Source organism: Hylobates moloch, unplaced genomic scaffold (assembly GCF_009828535.3).
Source record: "Hylobates moloch isolate HMO894 unplaced genomic scaffold, HMol_V3 SCAFFOLD_23, whole genome shotgun sequence".
Taxonomy (NCBI): domain Eukaryota; kingdom Metazoa; phylum Chordata; class Mammalia; order Primates; family Hylobatidae; genus Hylobates; species Hylobates moloch.
In genome coordinates, this window is record NW_026652298.1 from 36,299,163 (window position 1) to 36,321,247 (window position 22,085).

A 22,085-nucleotide genomic window follows, 5' to 3' on the forward strand; every position below is an offset into this window, starting at 1 on the left:
AGTCATTAAGAAAAAAGCTTTATAGAATAAAGGAAGATGCTCAGTTTGGGATGGATAATGAGGGGAGGCAACTGGAGAAAAGGTGGCCCACAGGAAGAAGAGGAGCTGGCCAAGTGGGAAGCCAATTAGAGACCATTCCAGGCAGAGGAAAGAAACTCTGCAAAGGTGCTGGGGCAGGAGGAACTTGGCACACCACAGTGGCTGAGAAAGTCACGGAGCTGGGGAATGAGCAAGTGGAAAGTGGTCTGAGAGGAAGGTGGTGAGGCCAGCAGGAACAGTCTTGCAGGAGGGCTGTCTTGCAGGAAGGCTGTCTTAGAGGAAGACAGTCTTGCAGGACCTTGCTCGTCTTGTAGAAGTTTTGATGTGTGTGTGTGTGTAGTGCTTGCCCTGTTGTTCAGAACAGTGGAAATCTTCACGCCATCATTTTATCTGGTATCCCTCAAATTTGGCTGTAACTCAGCAGATATGCAAAAACTATCTCTCCTAAAAAGAGCACAAAGAACTAAGACTGCTCAGAATTCTGGCACAACCATTCGGTTGCTTGGTCTGACTCCTTGGGTGAACCAATCCCTTTCTCTGGCCCTACATTTTCACTTCTGTAAAAAACAGGAGAAAGGAGGCCAGGTATGGTGGCTCACATCTGTAATCGCAGCACTTTCAGAGGCTGAGGCGGGTGGATCACTTGAGTTCAGGAGTTCAAGACCAGCCCGGCCAACTTGGTGAAACCTCATCTCTACTTAAAAGAAAAAAAAAATTGTGCAGGCGAGTGCCTGTAACCCCAGCTACTCAGGAGGTTGAGGAAGGAGAATTGCTTGAACCTCGCAGGTGCAGGGTGCACTTAGCTGAGATTGCACCACTGCACTCCAGCCTGGGCAACAGAATGAGACTCCATCTCACAAAACAAACAAACAAATAAAACAGGAGAGAGAAATACAAGGTAGAAGGAAATCCACTGAAGGCAGTACTATGGTCTTCGGGGCGTCTGGAGAAAAGCTGCATCATTTCTAGTTGTTACACTCAATGGGGTTGCTGTGGAGTCCAGGGCCAGGTACCAAGAATGCTGACTGTGCTGCCATGCATGGGGGATCCCTGAAAACAGTGAATCCCTGAATGGACTCATCTCTAGAGTCTTCTTAGGACTCCAATTACTTATGACTCTAAGGCAAGTTACTCCTCGCCTCCTTCTCCAGGGGACATTTGCCAATGTCTGGAAACATTTTTGGTTGTCACAACCTGGGGAGAAAATGCTACCAACACCTAGTGAGTATAGGCCGGGGATGATGGTAAACATCCCGCAATGTACAGGACAGCTCCTCACAACAATTAGCTGGCCTAGAATGTCAACAGTGCTGAGGCTGAGAAACTGGTCTAAGGGAATGACTGGTCATAGGACTGACTGAATGAATGATTGAAGAGATGATTTGTTTGTTTGAGGCAGAGTCTCACTCTGTTGCCCAGGCTAGAATGCAGTGGCACAATCTCGGCTCACTGCAACCTCCACCTCCCAGGTTCAAGTGATTCACCTGCCTCAGCCTCCCAAGTAGCTGGGATTACAGGCACGTGCCACTACACCCAGCTAATTTTTGTATTTTTAGTAGACACAGAGTTTCCCCACGTTGGCCAGGCTGGTCTCAAACTCCTGACCTCAGGTGATCTGCCTGCTTTGGCCTCCCAAAGTGCTGGGATGACAGGTGTGAGCCACCGCGCCCGGCCAAAGAGACGATTTGAATAATGAGTCACCCTCCAGCTCAGGGCCAATGGTATCATTCACATAAGAAGACCAAATGTTAGTTATTGCTGTTTTAATTAAAATAGCCCTTGAGAAACTGAATGATCCACGGAGAAATGCTCTCCACGTTTTCAGAAGAATTCATCCACCCAAGTTATTTCTGTCTATTTCTACAGAACTCCTCTTGAGATTGATAATAACCAATATTTTTTAAAGCCTTACTTTGCCGGGTACTGGGCTAAGCACTTTACATGTATTAATTCATTTAATCCTCATAACCACCCATCATCTCTGTTTTATAGATAAGGACAGAGGGATACAGAGGCATTAGTTTGCTTGTCCAAGGTAACAGTCAGTTTTTGCTCTGCTATAAGGAAATACCTGAAACTGGGGAATTTATGAAGAAAAGAGGCTTAATTTACTAGCAGTTCCACAAGCTGTAGAGGAAGCAGGGCTGGGAGGCCTCAGGAAGCTTATGACCACGGCAGAAGGCTAAAGGGAAGCAGGCACATTTTGATATGGCAGAGCGGGAGGAAGAGAGAGTGAAGGGAGAGGTGTTAACCACGTTTAAACAACCAGATCTCATGAGAACTCACTATCATGAGAGCGGCAAGGGAGAAATCCGCCCACATCATCCAATCACCTCCCACCTGGACCCTCCTCTAGCATTGAGGATTACAATTGAAGAAGAGATTTCGGTGGGGACACAGAGCCAACCTGTATCAGTAACCCAGCTAGTAGGTGGAAGAGTTCAGAGCAGCAGCACCTGGATGCATCAGGGCACCTGGTCTGACACAGATGCCCAGTGAAGGTTTGTCAATGAATGCCTAAGTAAGAAAATCACTTCCTGCCTCTAAACTCGATGAGAAAGTAGAACGTATTTCTTTATTTTGGCGTCCATACAAGTTTCCCTGGGAAGCATTAGCATAGGGGAAATTCTGAAAGAGAACATAGAATAGACAACTCCAATCAAACCAGGGGTCTTCAGAGACCATTAGCCCTGTCCCAAACACTCTGCCCATCACTTTGAGGAAGGAAAGGAGATTCTGAAAAATAGCAAAACGCCTCTGTGAACCCTCTGACTCCATTCCCTAAGCACAGGTTGCAAAAGTTCACATTTTAGCTAGCATGTTTTGTGATGCTTTTCTTAACCTTGCAAGTTGCTATTTTACTAGCAGCTTCCTTTGGGGGCCTCAGATGGCAGATTGGATGATTTAAGGGGAAAAAAATGCAGTCGCATTTCGAGGTTTTTTTTTTTTTTTTTTTTTTTTTTTTAAGCCTCCAGGAGTCTAACGTGACATTCTGGGTAAGAACACAGTATTATGTTGACGCATATGACATCTCCCTTAATGATGTATGAAATCTATTTATGGTGGCACATCACTGAGGAGGCGCTGAGAAACCTAACAGGAAACCTGCAACAGCGTGGTAAACCATAGCTGCCACCCTTATCTTGGAAGTGAGAAAGGAAAGGTTAAGAGGTCTGGGAGCTTCTGCATTTGGAGAATGCTCATCTACAAGAGACCCGAAGACCATCTGGCCTCAGAGACCATGCATTACAAAATAGGGTGTCATTTTACATGCAGGCTCGAAAAGCATTGGTTCTAGGTTCCCCCACCTCTGGGCCCACGTTACATATCCCCCACAGCACCACCAGCTCTTTCCAGGAGAGTCTAAAGAGATTCTGAATGCACCAGACTATGGCAAAACTGGAGAAAGATGCTCCAAGCTCGTGCCACACTTCGCCTCCAGATCACCAAAGCCCCTCATGGAGCCTCTTGGGAGCACCTTCTGAACCTCACTCATCAACTACACCATCTCCCCGCCATCAGGATAACTGCTTCTCATTCCTCCACCTGTTACAACTCCAATTTACAGATCAGGCAACTGTGGCACAGGTACATTAAGAAACTTGCCTCAGAATCTGATTTATTCAACTCCAACATGGAACGAGAGAACATGAGGATGAGCAATCCATGGGAAAGCCTTATGGCTACGCTTGAAAAAGTCATACATTACTTCTACCCACCTTCCGTTGGGCAGAACTCAGTCACGTGGTCTTATCAACTATAAGGGAGGCTGAGAAATATAGTCCAGCTGTGTACCCCAGTTGGGGGGAAAAACAGACGGATTTTGGTGGACTCAGAGCTGTCTCTACCATAGGCGACAGGCAAAGCCCTGCAGAGCTGAAATTGTCTGGGAAGCCAGACTCAAAAACACACTATCATTTTTTAATCACCCGTCTTATCTGCTCCAGAGTTACAATAAAAGCTCTCAACTATATCACTGGACAACACTCTGCTGGGGAGGCATGAAGGGAAGGTTATATATGGGGGAGTTATCTGAGATGCTGCTTAAATGTAAAATCAAAGTATCATTTACTGACAACTTGCCATTTGCCAGGCACTGTGACCCATGCTGTAATTAACAGCCTCTCTCATTTAATCCTCACCTTGATAATACTAGGTAGCTACAGTGATTATCCCCATCTTTCAGATGAGAAGTTGAAATGTTGAGAGGTTGTACAATAAGTCATGAGAGAACCGGAAATCACATCCAAGTCAATGGGATCTCAGCATTCAGGCGCTTACCTCAGTGGCTTTTACCCATCTATCCTCATTTCTTCCAATCAGCAAGACAATGTGTTGTCCCTGAAGGGAGAAATATCAGGGTTCCTACCTTCTCATCCTATTATTTAAACCACAGCATAAAGTCACTGGGAAAAGGAACCGTTTTCATAAAATATTCAGAATGTGAAATATGAAAAAGACACAAATCTACTCACAGTAATGTTGCTAATCAGAGTGATTTTTTTAAAAAGTCACTGCTCAGCTGCCTATAAGGCTTGTGTTCTACTCAGAACAAGAAAGAAAGAGTCGTTAGCTGAAGACACCAGGCTTATTAGACAGAGCCTCAAGCATGCTCTCAGCCTTGGGCCAACAGCCTTCAAAATCCAAAAGCAGAGAGACATGTGTGATCAAATTCCTCACTCGAAACAATTAGTGGAGTCCAATGTTGGGACCGTGGGTGTTTGCCACCCATATCTGGGATTGCAGGTTCCTTTCAGACACTTTACTTACCAATATGGTAAGATGGAATGTTAAGAGATAAAGAGTTATGAGGCACTTATCAAGTAGCTTTGTTTCATACTTGGAGAATGTCAGAAAAAGTATTATCAGGAATAGGATTGTATTTTTGTTGTTATTGTTTATTGGTTTGTTTTCTCTTTCCGGGTAAGAGAGATTTTTCTGATTTTAACACACACATATTTTTAAAATATATCTGAAATAGAAATGTGTTTTAAAATCAACATGTACATTTAATGTTCTTTTGCTTTTGTTCCACATCCTTTCCTCCTGCAAAAAAAATTATTATTAAAGTGAAGCTGAGATTTATAACCTCTGATATCTAAGATTGGAGGGAATATAACACACAGCACTGTATGATACAGGATTCAAGTACCCAATTTTCTCACTCTGTGCCAGTAAACTGGCTGCTTGTACAGGCTTTGTGCAGGAGATCCTAAGAGCAGGGTCTGGATCATTTAAATTAAAAATGCACACCAAACTAAAGAAAAGAAAATGCCAACAACAACGTTCCTTTAAAAAAGAATAGACTGCACTTTAAATATTCATTTAAATGTACAGTAACAAACTATTACACATTTTCATGTTTTCTCCTTGACAGTGTTTCATTTGCAGACTCTCCATGGCTTATAAAAATATACCCAGAGTCCAAATCTCCACAGCATGAGATTTTTCACATTCTCTAATTTGCAGTAATGTATTGTGTCAAATTCCGTCTTTAAGCCGCCCAGGAACAACACTGGCACGTGGGGCCTCTGCTGCACAAACTAACATTTCAGTCCAGGCACCATGGGGAGCTGTGGAGTGGGGCGTAAGCTTGGCTACTGTGAGAGTGCCTCCTCAAATGTTGAACCCCTAGTTTTACTCCTGCTGTGGATGGAGTTTCACCACAAATCATGAGCTCTCCAGGTCTCTGCTCAGTGCCTGTGGTAGAGACAGCTCTGAGTTGATCAAAATTTATTTGTTTCTTCCCCTTGGGTACACAGCTGGACTACATTTCCCAGGCTCCCTTGCAGTTTATGAGACCAAGAGACTGAGTTCTGGCCAATGGGAGGTGGGCAGAAGTAATGTATGACTTTTCCAGGTGTTGCCCATAAATCTTTCCTGTAAATTGCTCACCTGCAGGCTTTGTTGTTCCATCTTTGAGTTGAACCAAGCCAACTCTAAAGCAAGTTTCTTAAGGTGACTGTGCCTCAGTTAACCAATCTGCAGAATGGGAGGAAAAAATTGACTTCTACCTCTGACATAGCTATGAGGAACAGTGAACAAAATGGAAAACAAGGCAGTAGAAGTTAGTGATTTTACCTTCACAGTGTGTGGAAAGAGAACGCCTGAATTCAAAGGTTGGCTGTGTAGTCATGTGACTTTGTTACTTAATCTCTCTGAGTCTAGTTCTTATTTTGTAAAATGTAAATAACTAATACTGACCTGATAGGAATGTGGTGGGGAAAAATTGAGATTAAGTATGTAAAATACTTAGAAGATAATAAGCCTGGCACCAAGGAAGTGCTAAATAAGTCTTAGCTGCTACTATTACTACTGCTGCTATCACTGCTACTACAGTAATTATTATTATTTTAGTACCTTAAATGTGCTTAGAAGAGTGCCTGCTGCATAGTAAGTATTTATAAATGTTAACCATCATTATTACTTTCTGCAAAATACATTTAACACTAGAATCTACCAGAATTAAGTGAAATAGTGCATATGAAGTCTTACTATAGTACCTAGCATTGTGGAGAAAATGTTAGCCTTTATTAACCCCTGATCTTTTTTTAAAAAAAACTTTTTTTGAGATGGAGTCTCGCTCTGTCACCCAGGCTGGAGTGCAGTGGTACAATTTTGACTCACGGCAACCTCCGCCTCCCAGGTTCACATGATCCTCCCACCTCAACCTCCCAAGTAGCTGGGATTATAAGCATGTGCCACCAAACCCAGCTAATTTTTATAGTTTTAGTAGAGACAGTGTTTCATCATGTTGGCCAAGTTTGTCTCGAACTCCTGACCTCAAGTGATCCACCTGCCTCAGCCTCCCAAAGTGCTGGGATTATAGGTGTAAGCCACCACACCTAGACCCCTGATCCTCTTAAATGCCACATGTGCTGTATTGGAAAAGAAGAAGCCATGGGTTAAGACTAGGCACTGGGCAGAGATGACATCACTACCACAAGGTAGTAGAGACCACGTGAATACATGCAACAAAATCAAACATAATTTGAGCTTGGACTCATTCAGTTCTAGGCTTTCACCCAACTAGAATCAGAAGACAGTTCAGGGCCAAGATGGAGAAGATTCTTCACTGGGTATCCACGATTCTATAGGGGTCCCTAGATAGAACACAGTGAGTCCATGAACTTCGATAGGAAAAAATAAAACTTGATTTTCACTAGCCTCTAACAAATCTAGCACTCCCGTTAAATATAAGCCACAACATCGCAGTAGTTATTACAAGTACCTGTGACTTTGTCACCAAGAGAAATCACAGGTATTTTAGCCACATTACATTATAATTCTCACAGATATCTCAAAATATCATAATGCTTATCGCTACTTCCAAATTACGGTAATTACTAGATTTGCTTGTTTAATGTGTTAATAAAGAAAGCAAAGATTTGACTAAATCACGTTTTAATTTATTTAATAAATGTATTTTAATATAAATAGTTTCCTTTGTGATACTAAGTATTTTGTATTGTGTATTTGAAATCTTTATTCTGCAAAGAGGCCCGTTGTTCTCCCCACATGTCCAAGGGGGTCATGAAACAGAAGAGGTTAAGGGACCTCAGTCTAGGATCGGCAGGATCCACAATCCCATACACACGCAGAGACTCATTCCAAAGTCCAGACACCCATCAGTGACTACCAAGGTGACCTGTAGCAGGTCTTTAGCCTCCTGGACCCTCTAATAATGCATCTACAAAGCAGAGCTATTATTATTCTTCCCAAATCTTCCATAGGATTATTATAAGATTGAAATATGATGCAAATCTGGATCAGCTGGCTGAAAGTAATAAATTCTGCACAAACTTGGGCATCATTCATATCATCCCCTGAAGACTTAATAGATCCTTGTCCTCTGGGTCTTCATGGGTGTTCTCTAAGTGTTGCCTCAAGCTCTTTCTGCTGAAATGCTACCAAAGGAAATCTGTCAAGAACGATGGGAGGCAAAAAAAAAAACAGTGGAGGTACCGGAGTCAGATTTTGGGTTGAATCCTGACTGTACCCCTTACTAACTGTGTGACCACTGACAAACAGTTTGAGCCCTCTGAGCCTCCATTTCCTCTTGTTTAGAAAGGAAAGACTGACATTGCAGTGACATGAATGGAACGAAGTGCATAACAGAGTGCCAGGCAAGCAACCCCAGTGTAGGAGTCAGTGAAGCACAGAACTGAGATGAGAATAGAGGTGCTTGTTTTCATCACTGTCATGGGCCTCATTGGCACACTGTGGCAGGCATTTAATTCCTACAGAATATCCATGTGCTCCTCATCTTCTCAGGCCTCTTGTCACAGGTGCCCTGAGATACGTTCTAGCTGGCGGACTGTGAGTAGAAGGGATGTCTGCCATCTCCGCGCTAAGGCAATGAAAAGGTCAAGGGAGATTCCTCGTTTCCTTTCTTCCTCTGCCAGCCTGATAGTGGAGGTATGCACTGACCCAGAGAAACCACAAGAGAGAAGCATCCTGTACTGCGAGGTCAACAGATGGAGAGGGCCACCCCCAGCTCTCATCAGACATAGCACGGGTGAAAAATAAGCCTCTTTGGGTAGGCCATTGAGATTTCATGGTTAACTTGTTACTTGTGTAGCTCAGCCTCTCCTGTCTAATGTATGAATTAAATAAGAAAATAGGTCAGGTGCGGTGGCTCACACCTGTAATCCCAGCACTTTGGGAGGCCAAAGCAGGCAGATCACCTGAGGTGAGGAGTTTCAGACCAGCCAGGCCAACATGGTGAAACCCCGTATCTACTAAAAATACAAAAATTAGCCAGGTGTGCTGGCACGTGCCTGTAATCCCAGTTACCTGGGAGCCTGAGGCAGGAGAATCGTTGAACCTGGGAGGCGGAGGTTGCAGTGAGCCGAGATCATGCCACTGCACTCCATCCTGGGTGAAACAGCAAGACTCTGTCTCCAAAATAAAGAAAAAAAAAAGAAAAGAAAAGAAGCAGATAACACCCTCAAATGGTATCAGTGGCTAGATATTTCATGAGACATGCCTAGAATTCGGGACATGAGCACACAACCCATTTACAAGACCTGGAAAGAACCTAGTCCAAATGTCATCTGAGGAGTTTCTCCCTCCAGCTTCTGCTTACCATCTGAAACCCCTGCTGGCCCAGCACAGCATTTGCTCACTGGAACACAGAAAGGTTTCTTGAGATCCTGCATTTGCAGTCAGTCCCCATTAGCTAAAACCACTAACATGCTGTTTCCATACAGCACTCTCCCCTTCTCTGCAAAGGTGCAAGCAGCTCTGAGCTTTGCAAAGAGCTCCCAGTATCTACTCGGTATCTGCTTGGCTGCTGAGCTGTAAGGAGGGGGCTATAGGACCAGAATTCTTGCATGTGCTGCTGCTGAAGACAGTACCAGGGCAAAACTAGAAAATGTAACTAACACATTTCAAATTAACATGTAAAACACGTCAGATGTTTGAGTATTAATTAATATTTTTGCAAACAAATTACATTAGAATGACAAGGCCAGGAAGACACTAAAAGAGTTTACCAATTTTGTTCCACTCCTCCTATTTTAAATGGCTGCATGGATTACCAATTTATTCAATTTTTAGTTTTTTTAATTTACCAGAAACGATCTAAACACCACACCATTTCACAGCTATCATCATTTATTCATAGCTCAATAGAGGAAACCAGAATTGCAATAACTCTTTTTTTTTACACCCCCTAATTGTCATTCTGGTGAGGTAAGTGGGATATCAGCCCCAAGTCAAGCTACATTAGTGCCGGGAATCAGGCATAGTCACGAAGTTTCTCCAAAGTGTGTCAGCAACATTTATCACGAGAAGATTGCGTTGAGCAATGTAGACTTTAACCCAAGGGGGTTTTCAAGCCTGCTTCCCCCATCTTTGCTGGACTGCTGGTTCAGACAGCAAATTGCATAGAATCAAATACTAACTTTGCCTACTAGCCATAGGGCCTTGGGTGGGCCCCATAAACTCTTCTGAGCCTTGGTTTTCTCATCTGTTAAATGAAGTCTATATTAATACACATTCTCCTAAGTTCATTGGAAGGAATAAAAGAGGTAAGTTATATACAATACATTGCTCAATGCCTAGCATACAGTGAGCACTAATAAATGCTGGCTGTTCTCACTGCTGCCACTATAACCGCCACCACCATCACTATTATCATGATCATCCCCACAATGAGGAGTCACCTTCAGTGCCCTTCACCCACATGTCCAGCTGATTTTCCAGTTGTTCCCTCCTCCCCTACCCCTCATCCATACGCACAGTTGATCCAAAGCAATCTCTTTGCTATTTATCAAACTTGCTTTCAGATTACTAAAATATGTCATAGAATGTGGTGCCTGTGTATATAGTCTCCAATGCCCCTTACTGGTTCTAGAGCAAGTGTGAGGTAGGAGGTGGAACTCAACTCTGGAGGTGGAGCCGAGACACTGGACCAAATTGAGGACTGGCTTAAACACAGCTGGGGCAGAAGCAGCTTTCCATAAGACACGCCCACCAGAGTGTGTCTATCATCACCATGGGAACACCCACGACTTATTGCCCTTTCCAAGGCAACAACCCGAGGACCTGGAAGTTACCACCCTGTTTCCAAACATTTCTCCATAATCTGTTCCTTAATTTGCATGTAATTAAAAGTGGGTCTAAATATGACTGCACAACTGCCTCTGAGCTGCTACTCTGGGCACACTCCCTTCAGGATAGCCCTTCTCAGGGAGGAGCAATCCCTCTGCTGCTACTGTAACTGATGCTTCAATAAAAGCTGCTGTTTAACACCACTGCTTGCCCTTGAATTATTTCCTGGGCAAAGCCAAGAACCCTCTTGGGCTAAGCCCCAATTGTGGGGCTTGCCTGCTCTGCATCAAGTGTATGTGGGTAAATAGGAAAGGAAGACCTATTTCATCTGAAGCCAGGCTTCCTGGGAGAGCTGAACAGCCCCCTCTAGGTATTCATTCTCCCCCTTGAACCCACTTCTATTACAGCTTAGCTAAAAGCATCTGTTCACCCATCAGCGTATTTTCATAGATCACAGGCTCCTTGAGAGCAGAAAAAAGTGTTTCATTCATTTTAAGTTACCAGGGTCTAAAAGAGTGGCTATCATACATTAGATGCTCTCTAAAACTTGCTGAATAAATGCGTGACCCCTCCAAAGAAGTCCATCTGCTAATCAGTATGTAGTTTGCTTCATTCTAGAACCACTAAGCCTAGCCTGGAGAGCAGACACAATCTCTTTTCCCTCCTCCTGGATATAATCAGTAATTCTTTTATTCTCTTAGGAGGTAGCACAGTACCCTACGTGGATCTCCTCCTTCTTCTCTGACCCTTTATAAATCTTTGCATTTGGCCTGGGATTTCCACAATCAACCAATTTAACTCCCCACGTTCTAGACTGATTCTGAACATCCCAGCACTCCCCTTCAACCACTGCATCTCCAGGCCTTCCCCCATATCCTCCATGAAAGCCCCACCACTGTGGCTGAGTCCATCTCTCCTTTTGCCATTGATAAAACATGGTGAATCCTTGGAATTATGCAACATTACAGACTATGACAGGATGGAGCTTCTGCTGTTCTGTCTAATTTGGTGCACAGAGTCTGAGAGCTGGAGTGAAGTATGAGCCCGGGAGCACATCTTTTGATCTTAAACAGTCAGAAGGTTGGAATGTATAATGCTATGGAAATAAATGGTGTCAAAACAGTAGGAAATAATATATGGTTGTGGGAATGGGTTTTGTGATCACAGAACACTCACAAAATCTTAAAACAGGCAGTCAACAAGGCTGGTTTAGCTGTAGCAGGGGAAGCCTTGGAAGATGAGATAATTTAGAGGAGGAGAGATGAGATTTTTCTCTCTAGGTTTAAAAGACTGAGCCTTTGCCTCTTAGAGAGTGGAGGTGACTCCTGACTTCCCTTTCTAAGCACCCCAGCTGGTTTGGGGGTCTGATAGTCTTGGGTGTGAGTCTCAATTTCCCTCCTATAACATTTGTGACTCATTTAACTAACCATGTCAAGCCTCAGTTTGCTCATCTGTAAAACAGAAAAAATGACAGGATGTACTTCATAGGGTTATTTTGAGGATAAAATTAAATAAGATGAGGCATGCAGAATGACTTGCAGAGTGGCCTGGCTGGCACAGACTCAGGTGCTAATTAAAAGTTAGCTTTTTCCCCCCCATTTGGTTGTTTTTACTCATTAACCCCCAATGCAAGGTAAAAATTGTGGGGTAGGCCAGACACGGTGGTTCACGCCTGTAATCCTAGCACTTTGGGAGGCCAAGGTGGGTGGATCACGAGGTCAGGAGATCAAGACCATCCTGGCTAACACGGTGAAACCCCTTCTCTACTAAAAATACAAAAAATTAGCTGGGTGTGCTGGCAGGCACCAGTAGTCCCAGCTACTCTGGAGGCTGAGGCAGGAGAATGACATGAACCTGGGAGGCAGAGCTTGCAGTGAGCCGAGATGGTGCCACCGCACTCCAGCCTGGGAGACAGAGCAAGACTCCGTCTCAAAAAAAAAAAAAAAAAAAAAAGTGGGATCCTTCTAATTCATCCCCCCAAACCTCACGGCAACAGAAACCTCGTTTTTCAAATGAAGAAGTAGAGAAATTTTACAACGGTTCACTTTTCCAGAGACCCTTAATCAATTTTCACAGAGCAAGAGGCTTCTGAAACACTCCTAGGACTGATGCTTCCATACAGGTTCAGAGGCCAGGAATTGGTTCTAGTTGATACTTCTGCTATTTCCTATTGTCGCTTAGAATGAGTCACCAAGCACACTAATAAAAGTAACCACTACAATGACTAGCATGTATTATGGACTACTTACGCACCAAATAATATGCTTACTGCCTTCTGTAAGCTACAGTATGCCTTTCAACTTCTCAGAATAAGCCATAAGGTTCATTCTTTAATTGTCCTCATGCTATGGAGCAGACAAACAAGACAAAGAAAGATTAAGTCATTTGCCCGAGTTTCACCACTCACTGGGACTGGAGATAAAAAATGACAGTCATGCTGTTCCTAGTGGAGACAGCCCGGGTGTTGCAATCAGAGAAACCTGGTTCAGATATGGGTCCCACTATTGTTGAGTAAGTTTGGCCAACCTACACCACTTCTCCACATCTCAGTTTCTTTGTCTGTAACATGGAGGCATTCACAGTTATTTCAAAGATTGCTGTAAAGATAATGCAGTGCTTGGGACTCCGTTCACAGGTGGTAAATGATGGCTGCAATTATCAACGCTGCTGCTGCTGTTGCTATGGGAAGGTTCTTGCTCATCTCCCCGCTAAGTGCTTCTGGATGTCAGCTTGCTGGTTACTTAGCCTCTCACCAGCATCTCATATCAGCTATTTCTTCTCTCTGCTTATTTTTCCCCTCTAACCTCCAGTTCTGCCTCTATTCTCCATCCATTCATTCATGCATTTATTTATGGGGGACAGGGTCTTGCTCTGTCACCAAGACAGGTGTCCAGTGGTGCAATCATAGCTCACTGCAGCCTCAAACTCCTGGGTCCCAAGTGATCCTCCCATCTCAGCCTCCTGAGCAGCCAAAATTACAGGTGTGCATCACATTGCCTGGCTAATTTTTTAAATTGTTTGGAGAGAGAGGGTCTTGCTACCTTGCCCTGGCTGGTCGCAAACTCCTGGTTCAAGCGATTTTCCTGCCTCTGCCTCCCCAAGTGCTTGGATTACAGGCATAAGCCACCACACCCAGCTGCTCTCCTTATTCTCGGCACATATATTTCCCTCAGCTATTCACTGGGAAGTAAAGGCTGCCAGGCATAACCTCTTTCAATCTATCTTCCTTCTCCTTCAAAATGTATTCACATTTACTCTCCAACTTTTTTTCCTTCAGTGTCACAGCAGAAAAAAAATATATCTCTGCTCAGTCCAATCAGTACCATAGCTCTCTGGTGCTAGACAATGATGAGCAAAACACAACAGCCTCAAGAACACTCGGCTCACCTTTCAATGGGTAAATCCCCGACTGTGCCCCATCATGGTATCCTCTGAGGCCTGTTCTCCAAGACTACGATATATCCAAGCTTCTGTCATCTTCAAAATTCCTTCCCACCTCTTGTCTTTCCTTCAAGCCAGAGGACCATTGATCCCTTGGATCAACCAATGGCTGCCTTGAACAGCTAGGCTCCAGTGTGGCCCATGTGCCTTCTCCTTCTATTTACTCCTAAGCCATCCACATTGCAAAGGCTGTTCTTGAGGACATTAATGATGGCATGATTGCTAAACTCAGTGCCATGGGTCCTGAACCTGTTTCCTCGAGCCTTCTGAATAATCCAACACCCCTACCTCTCTCTTGCAACCATCTGACTCTTTGATTTCCATGAGGATGCCTGGCCTTGGTTCTTCTGTGTTCCTTCTGATTACATCACCCTCCTTCACTGTCTCCATACTTACTTTTCACTTATTCTCTGAGCAGACAGCTTTTTTCCCATCTCTGCCTTTTCTCGGGCCCTTGACTTTTCTTTACCTGATGACAACCTAACCTAATCCACCCTTCGAAGCTCCGGTCTGCATACTACCTCCTCTGAGAAGCCTCTATAAATATCTCTAGCCTATCTAGGCTCATTTATGTTTGAACCGAGATCCAGAACTAACCAAATATGGAGGGACCCTTATGGGGACAGTTTTGCTCTATTGAGAACGTCAGCCCTCATGAGACAAGTGACACTACAGCATTTATTCTATAATGCTATAATGAACCATCAGTTATTTGAGGGTATGATAGTGTGTCAACTTTGTACATGTATTCCCAGGCCTAGTATTGTGCCTACATTATAACAGACTGTCACTTAAATGTTCAAGAAATTACAAAACACCAACCATATCTCCAACTGAGAATTCTGGACTCTTGAATTAAGACCACATGATTGTTTAGAGTTCTTTAAATATTCTTTGGTGCTGGCTTCAAGGACAGAGATGACTATCAAAGCATGATTGGGCAAAATTAGACAAGGCCAAGAGTGCTCATTGGAAAGTACTGCTGATCTTCAAGTGGATCTTGTCCTTGGGTGGAGACAAGAGGGCCATTAACTCCAATGTGAATTAAGTCATAGGAGTGAACTTCTGTCTGGTTAGGGCAGGATACAGCCATGATGCAAAAGTAGCACAAAACAACAGGTCTCAATGATTCCTAATTAGGTTACTTAATTATTGTTTTGTTGTTGCTGTTGTTTGTCTGTTTTGAGATGGAGTCTTGCTCTGTTGCCAGGCTGGACTATGCAGTGCCATGATATTAGCTCACTGCAACCTCTGCCTCCTGGGTTCAAGCTAGTCTCCTGCCTCAGCCTCCCATGTAGCTGGGACTACAGGTGTGTGCCACCACACCCAGCTAATTTTTGTATTTTTAGTAGAGACAGTACTTCACCATGTTACCCAGGATGGTCTCGATCTCTTGACCTCATGATTCACCCGTCTTGGCCTCCCAAAGTGCTGGGATTACAGGCATGAGCCACCACACCCTAATTATTGTTTTACTTAATACAAATATAAGTGAAGGGGGACTTTGTATGGAAGCAAAATACTAATTGTTGAACATCTAATGTATGCCAGGCTCTGTCTTCAGCGTTGCATTATTTTCTTTCTTTTTTTTTTTTTTTTAACACAGGGTCTAGCTCTGTCACCCAGGCTAGAGTGCAGTGGTGCAATCTTGCCTCACTGCAACCTCCACCTCCTGGGATCAAGCAACCCTCCCACCTCAGCCTCCTGAGTAGCTGAGACGACACACACATGCTGCCACACCTGCCAATTTTTTTTTTTTTTTTCTGTAGAGATTGGGTTCTTCCTCATCTGTTGCCCAGGCTGGTCTCAAACTCCTGGGCTCAAGTAACCTTCCTGCCTTGGCCCCTCAAAGTGCTAGGACTACAGGTGTGAGCCACCATGCCCAGCCAGGCATTGCATATTGATTATTTCATTTAAAGTTCAAACAAACCTTGTACTTTATTTCACCATTCCCATTTTGCAGAGAAAAGACTCGCTTAGCAGTTAAGTAACTTGACTACAGTCACATAACTCATAAGCTGTGGACCCATCATTCACACCTCATCTACAAGACTCCAAAGCTCTTGCTCTTTCCACTGTAACCTTCTTGACGAAACAGCTCAACTGACCCTTGTTAAATGTGCTAGATTCTCTAATGACACAGGATGGCTAGGACTGATCTGTTCACAGACTAAGCAGCTCAGCCCCTTTCTCAAATGCACTGGTGTCTTTTCAAGCAGGTAAGAATATTTTTAATGGGCTCTGCAGCCCCCGATTTATTTTCCTGAGAACGAGGCTTGGAAGACAAGAGAAATAAATGATTCCTAGGCCTAGGATAAAGTTTCCTTTTGGAAGGAAAAAATAATGGTAGGAGGGAGATTCCACCTACATTTTCCCAAGGCCACTGAGTTTGCTACCTGCATAGTTTGCCATTGCAATTATTTGGGATAGCAAAGCTGTAATATCAATCAATCTCAGTTCGATTGCTTTGCCATGAAATAAAAGCAGGCCAATTTATCAAAATTGAGGCCCCCCACTGAGTTTACATTGCCATTAAACTATCAACAGGAAATCATTAAGGTGAGGCAAGAAACCAACTGGTAAGTGAAATGAAATGAATTTTCTTCTTTTCCTCAAACATCCTCATCTACAACCTCCTTTGTTTGGCTGTCAGCATAGGCAACGTGGGGCTGGGTCTCAGATCTTTGTGTTAATATACAGCTGGTGGTGCAGAGGGCTCACACATATGCATTTGCAATCCAATGGCTGCGCCCAGGTAACTTCGTTCTCTCTCAGCAGGGCAAGCTGCGTGACGATAAATAGGGGGGAAATGTGTATGCGTTTGTGCGATAAAACAGGCTTAATGATTTTGAAGGGGAAGGAGTCTAGGACCCATACAGTAGCAACTTAGAAACAAAACGGAACCATGCAGGGCCAATTAATGTGCAAATATGTGTGTGCTGAACTTGCATTCCATTCATCATGTGGACACGGAAATTGGGCCATTTATCTGTTATATTATGTATGTGACATCTTAGTTTGGTTCTTAAAGGCTGCTTGGGGACAAAGGGCCAGGTGCTTTGCGGCTAGCAGAGGGAATTTCAGATAAATTCTTCAGCTGTCATAAACACTGCTGGACAGAATTTGGTCAGAAGATAAAGCTCTTTCCTCTACAGGGTTTTTAACATTTCTCAACAGCTCATGTGCCATCTTATTAAAACTGTGTGTGGTGCAGGGAGGGGTGGCATATGCCATGAAAATTTATTGGCACAAACAGCTTGCTGTCATGTTTTCAAAGTCCAGATTTAGCAAACGTTATTCACATATTCACTGTCAATCTGCAGAAAGAAAGGGAACTGGCAAAGCCACTCATTCTCACTGATTCTGTGGGTTTGTCATTCTTTTTGTCTCCTTTTAACCAATGTCTCCTCCACAGGTGGGGTTTGTTCTGCTTAAATTACAACTGTTTGACTCTACTTGGGGTGGGGGGGAAAGAAAGTCATATGAGAAGGAAAAGGACCTCACAGAAGCACTTTCCCAGAGCCACTATTATTTACCTAACAGAACATGCCATGAATATGGATCACGCATTAAATAACGGTGATCACGTGCTTTGATGAATTGCCATTAGAAATTCAATTAATAAAAGGTTACCTCCCTGCCGTCATGAAAAAGATATGATCTGGCTGCAGCAACGGTAATGCAGCCTTAGGAATAACGGTAAGGAGAAAAAACAAAAAAGATTAAAAAAAACTGTTCCATCTGGAAAATGGGAGACTGGAATAAAAAAAAGAATGAAGGAAGAAAGACTATTTCTGATCAAAAGTGTTCCTGTACATTAAGCATTCCTACACTTCCTAATTCCCTTCATCTCACTTACCCCCACCATGACCAACTGACCATTCCCCCCACCCTATCATCCTGGTTGATACATTTTGTGTTTTCACTCTTTTTTCTTGCCAAGTGCCTTCATTATTTTTCTTGCCATGCAAATAACAACCTGTCAGATGCACACATCTTCACTGTAGAGCTCTATCAGTTTTATATATGATGGTTACCTTCGTAAATACATCCAGATGAGAGCGCTGGACATTCCCGTTAGCTCCCTTTCTGCCCCTACTCAGCCAACGCCTCCCAGAGGTAACCAGTATTGCTACTTTTATCATCAGAGATGAATGTTGTCTGCTTTTTAGAGATATAAATAATATATAGAATATATAAATAATATATACGTGGGTGTGTATATGTACATATGTAAATGAAATCATAGAGAGTACATTGTTTTGTTCTGATATTTTTCTTATAATATCACTAAGAGTTATACAGGTTATGTCATACACCTGCAGATAATATTTTTTGATTGCTGTATTGTATTTCATTGCGTGAATACACCACTATTGATTGATCTATTATTCTGTTAATAGACATTTGGTTTGTTTCCATTTGGGTATGGTAAATAAAACCTTTATGGGAATTCTTGCATGCATTGTTTTGGTGGACATAAGCACTCCTTTCTCTTGGGCATACAAGTAGAAGTGGAATTGTTGGATTATTAAACATTATTTCACCTATGTAGGAAGTACTTCAACTCCTCAGACCTCCTTTTTTCAATTGGCAAAATGAAGATAAGAAATATCCTGTGAACGGCCGGGCGCAGTGGCTCATGCCTGTAATCCCATCACTTGCGGAGGCCGAGGCGGGAGGATCACGAGTTGGTCAAGAGATCGAGACCATACTGGCCAACATGGTGAAACCCGATCTCTACTAAAAATACAAAAATTAGTTGGGCATGGTGGCATGCGCCTTTAGTCCCAGCTACTTGAGAGGCTGAGGCAGGAGAATTGCTTGAACCTGGGAGGCGGAGGTTGCAATGACCTGAGATCATGCCACTGTACTCCAGCCTGGTGACAGGGTGAGACTCAGTCTAAAACATATATATATCGTGAAGTTGAAAAGGGGCAACATGAGCGTTTTCTTGTTAGATGATTGTTCTAAGCTGCCAAATAGGATGCAGATGTAAGAATGTGTCTGGGGAAAGGAAGAAAGATGGAAGATCATAGGCAACACACGGCTGTATGCGGTGATGACCACAGAGAAACAGGACATGTTCAGGTATGCTCTAGAAAGTGCAATCAGTCTTTCATGACTGGCAAAACTAATATTTACTGAACACCCACTGTGTACCAGGCCATAATCTGGGTGGGTTACACGGCATGGCACTTTGTACCCTGCCAGACATGGTTATGAATTCCAGCTCTATTCCTCATTAGTTGAATGGCGCTAGGAAAGTTACTCACCCTTTCTAACTCTCAGTTTACTCTTCTGTAAAACAGGGATCATCATAACCTATACATCACAAAATTTTTGTAAGGATTTTACATAACGATGCATACAGTGCAATTATAAATAAATGGTGCATCAGAGGTGCTAAATACATAGAAACTGGTATTCCCGTGACAGCAAACCACCAGAGGAAACACTGCCGTTGCCATTTTAATGCTCTCAACAGCCTCACAGGATGCATACTGCTATTCCCATTCCAAAAATGAGGAAACAAAATTTGTGTTGTTTAATAACTCACTCGAGTGACTGGTCACAAGATCATGGGGATATAGGTGACAGTGGAGGCTGCTCATCTCTGCCCTATCCTTGTGCTTCCCAAATCCCTGCCTCATTAGGCATCCGAAATCAATCACACCATGAATGCATCACAGCTCCTGGAAAACCTTTGCGCACCAAGTTACTGTATCCGAGGTTGCAGATATTTGAACGGGAACGGATACTTATGGATAATGATCTTCCCTTAGGTGTTTGCAGAACCCCGCGAGAATTTGCCTCCACAAGCTTTATTCTATTTTACCCTACTAATGACCGTGTGATGGATCAAAGGGAAATATAACTATCCCCATGGTATACCTGAGGAAAGCGAATAGCCACAGTTAACCCATTTATGCCTCAGGTTGCAATTTCTTGAATTTGAAAAATCAGACCTTGGTGATGACCTCATTGAGCAGTAGGATATAAATAACTCCACATGCTTAGGGTTCCAATAATGCAACACTAGGCATAATTAAGATGATGCGCAGCATCACACAGAGCCCTGGGCTCCCGGGACCTGGGTCGGTGTTCTTTGCTTTAACCACACAGTGGCTCGGGAGTGAAAGTGACCGGCTCTATAGTGCTGGGCATATTTTGCAGGAGCCCATTACATTACAACATGGACAATTTCCAATGGGTGGTCACCTTGCTGGTGACTTCTGACCAGCTTCATTTTTTATTCTTTACCTATGTTGTCAGCATCCACCACAATTCCTTTCATGCCTTGGAGACTGAGTAGAAAAAGAAAAACAGGCTGGGCATGGTGGCTCACACCTATAATCCCCGCACTTTAGGAGGCTGAGGTGGGCAGATCACTTGAGGCCAGGAGTTCGAGACCAGCTTGGTCAACATGGTGAAACCCCGTCTCTACTAAAAATACAAAAATTAGCCAGGCATGGTGGTGCACACCTGTAATGCCAGCCACCGAGGACGCTGAGGCAGGAGAATTGCTTGAACCCGGGAGGCGGAGGTTGCAGTGAGCTGAGATCATGCCACTGTACTCCAGCATGGGCAACAGAGTGAGACTCTGTCCCAAAAATAAAATAAAATAAAATAAAGGAAAAAAAAATACAAAGAAAAAGCAAAAGAGAAGGAATGGGGAAACTATATAATACAGACAGTGGAGATCTCACCGGCAGAGCCAGGGCTTTGAGCTGGGCTAGAATCACGATATATCTGTCGAGAAACAGACGCTGAAGTCACCCTGTACCATCTTTACCATGCACACTCCCTGAAGAGCAGTGCGGTGACCTGGGCACCACAAAACCCAGCAGCACAGAAACCACTCAACTGAAAACATACCATCCAAGCCACCAGGAAATGAAACGCGGAAGAATCATTGCTAGAATGCTCGTTACACTCCATCACTAAAGAAACCCACTTCAAACTATCTGCTAAAGGCACAGAAAAACCGTGTTTCCTACCTCAGCTTTGCCCGTAGCCTGACTTGCCGAAACCTGCAAGTTAAACAAAAAAAAGACATTAGTATTGATTCAACAAGAAGGTAATTGGATTAATTGTCTTTTTAAAGGAACTGGCATCAATAATTTGTTATGACCCGAGGGGACAAGGTTGCAACACACACCACACACACACGCATTTTCTTCCACCAAGCACAGCAATATGACTTGTTTATCCAGTCCTGTTAATAAGGTGAATAGGATAATTAATATTTTCAACATATTATAACAATCTTGTCAAGAAAAAAAAAAGTGGGGAGGGGTATGAGCAATGTCCGTGTACTGATAATGATTAAATAAACACTGAAAAAGAAGGCAAAGGCACTGAAGACATTTTTGACGTGTTTTTTTCCTCCCCTTAACGTTTCAAGTCAGTGTTACGAGAAACACCAGGTAAAAGCTACGACGACAGCAACAACAGCAGCTTCATGTTTGCAAAATTCCTCAAACTATTGTGAAATAGAGAGTTGTGCCAGGAATGGTGCCAAGTTGTTTATATATTTTATCTCATTTAAGCCCTTGAATAACTTCTATGACCCCATTTCACAAATGAAAATATCGGGGTGTGTACAAGTTAGGCAACTTTTCCAAAGTCGGGATGTTATTAAGCAGAAGAAATTAGATTTAAACCCAACATAAAGTCAGGTAGATGTCCAGCCTCCTACCTACAAGCCTACTCTATATCAAAGGATTTGGTGTAGACACCTCCCAACATTGTTCATGTGTGCCTGGAAAGGGTCTCCTTTCTAGAGATCAGATCTTTTTCTCTGTGTAACTCTTAAGAAGCTTTCTTACAACTTCTCTTATACCTGGATGACTTGGCCAACCTCAGCCATATTGTCCTATCCGACTGCTTGGACTGAGCTACGTCCCTAAAATTCATGTATTGAAGCCCTAACCCCCAATGTGATTGTATTTGGAGACTGGACCTTTGGAAAGTAATTAAGTTTAGATGATGTCATGAGGGTAGGCCCTCATGATGGGATTAGTGCCCATCGAAGAAGAGACAGC

At 43.3% G+C, this 22,085-nt stretch overlaps 1 protein-coding gene across 1 annotated transcript in view; it reads right to left on the reverse strand.

The window, feature by feature from the left end:
- RBFOX1 (RNA binding fox-1 homolog 1) overlaps nt 1-22,085 on the reverse strand; it is a 2,506,415-nt gene that overhangs the window by 1,834,114 nt on the left and 650,216 nt on the right. Inside the window, exon 5 of the mRNA XM_032144704.2 lies at nt 21,039-21,071. Coding sequence (XP_032000595.2) covers nt 21,039-21,071 — 33 coding nt within the window. The remainder of the gene's footprint in view (nt 1-21,038; nt 21,072-22,085) is intronic.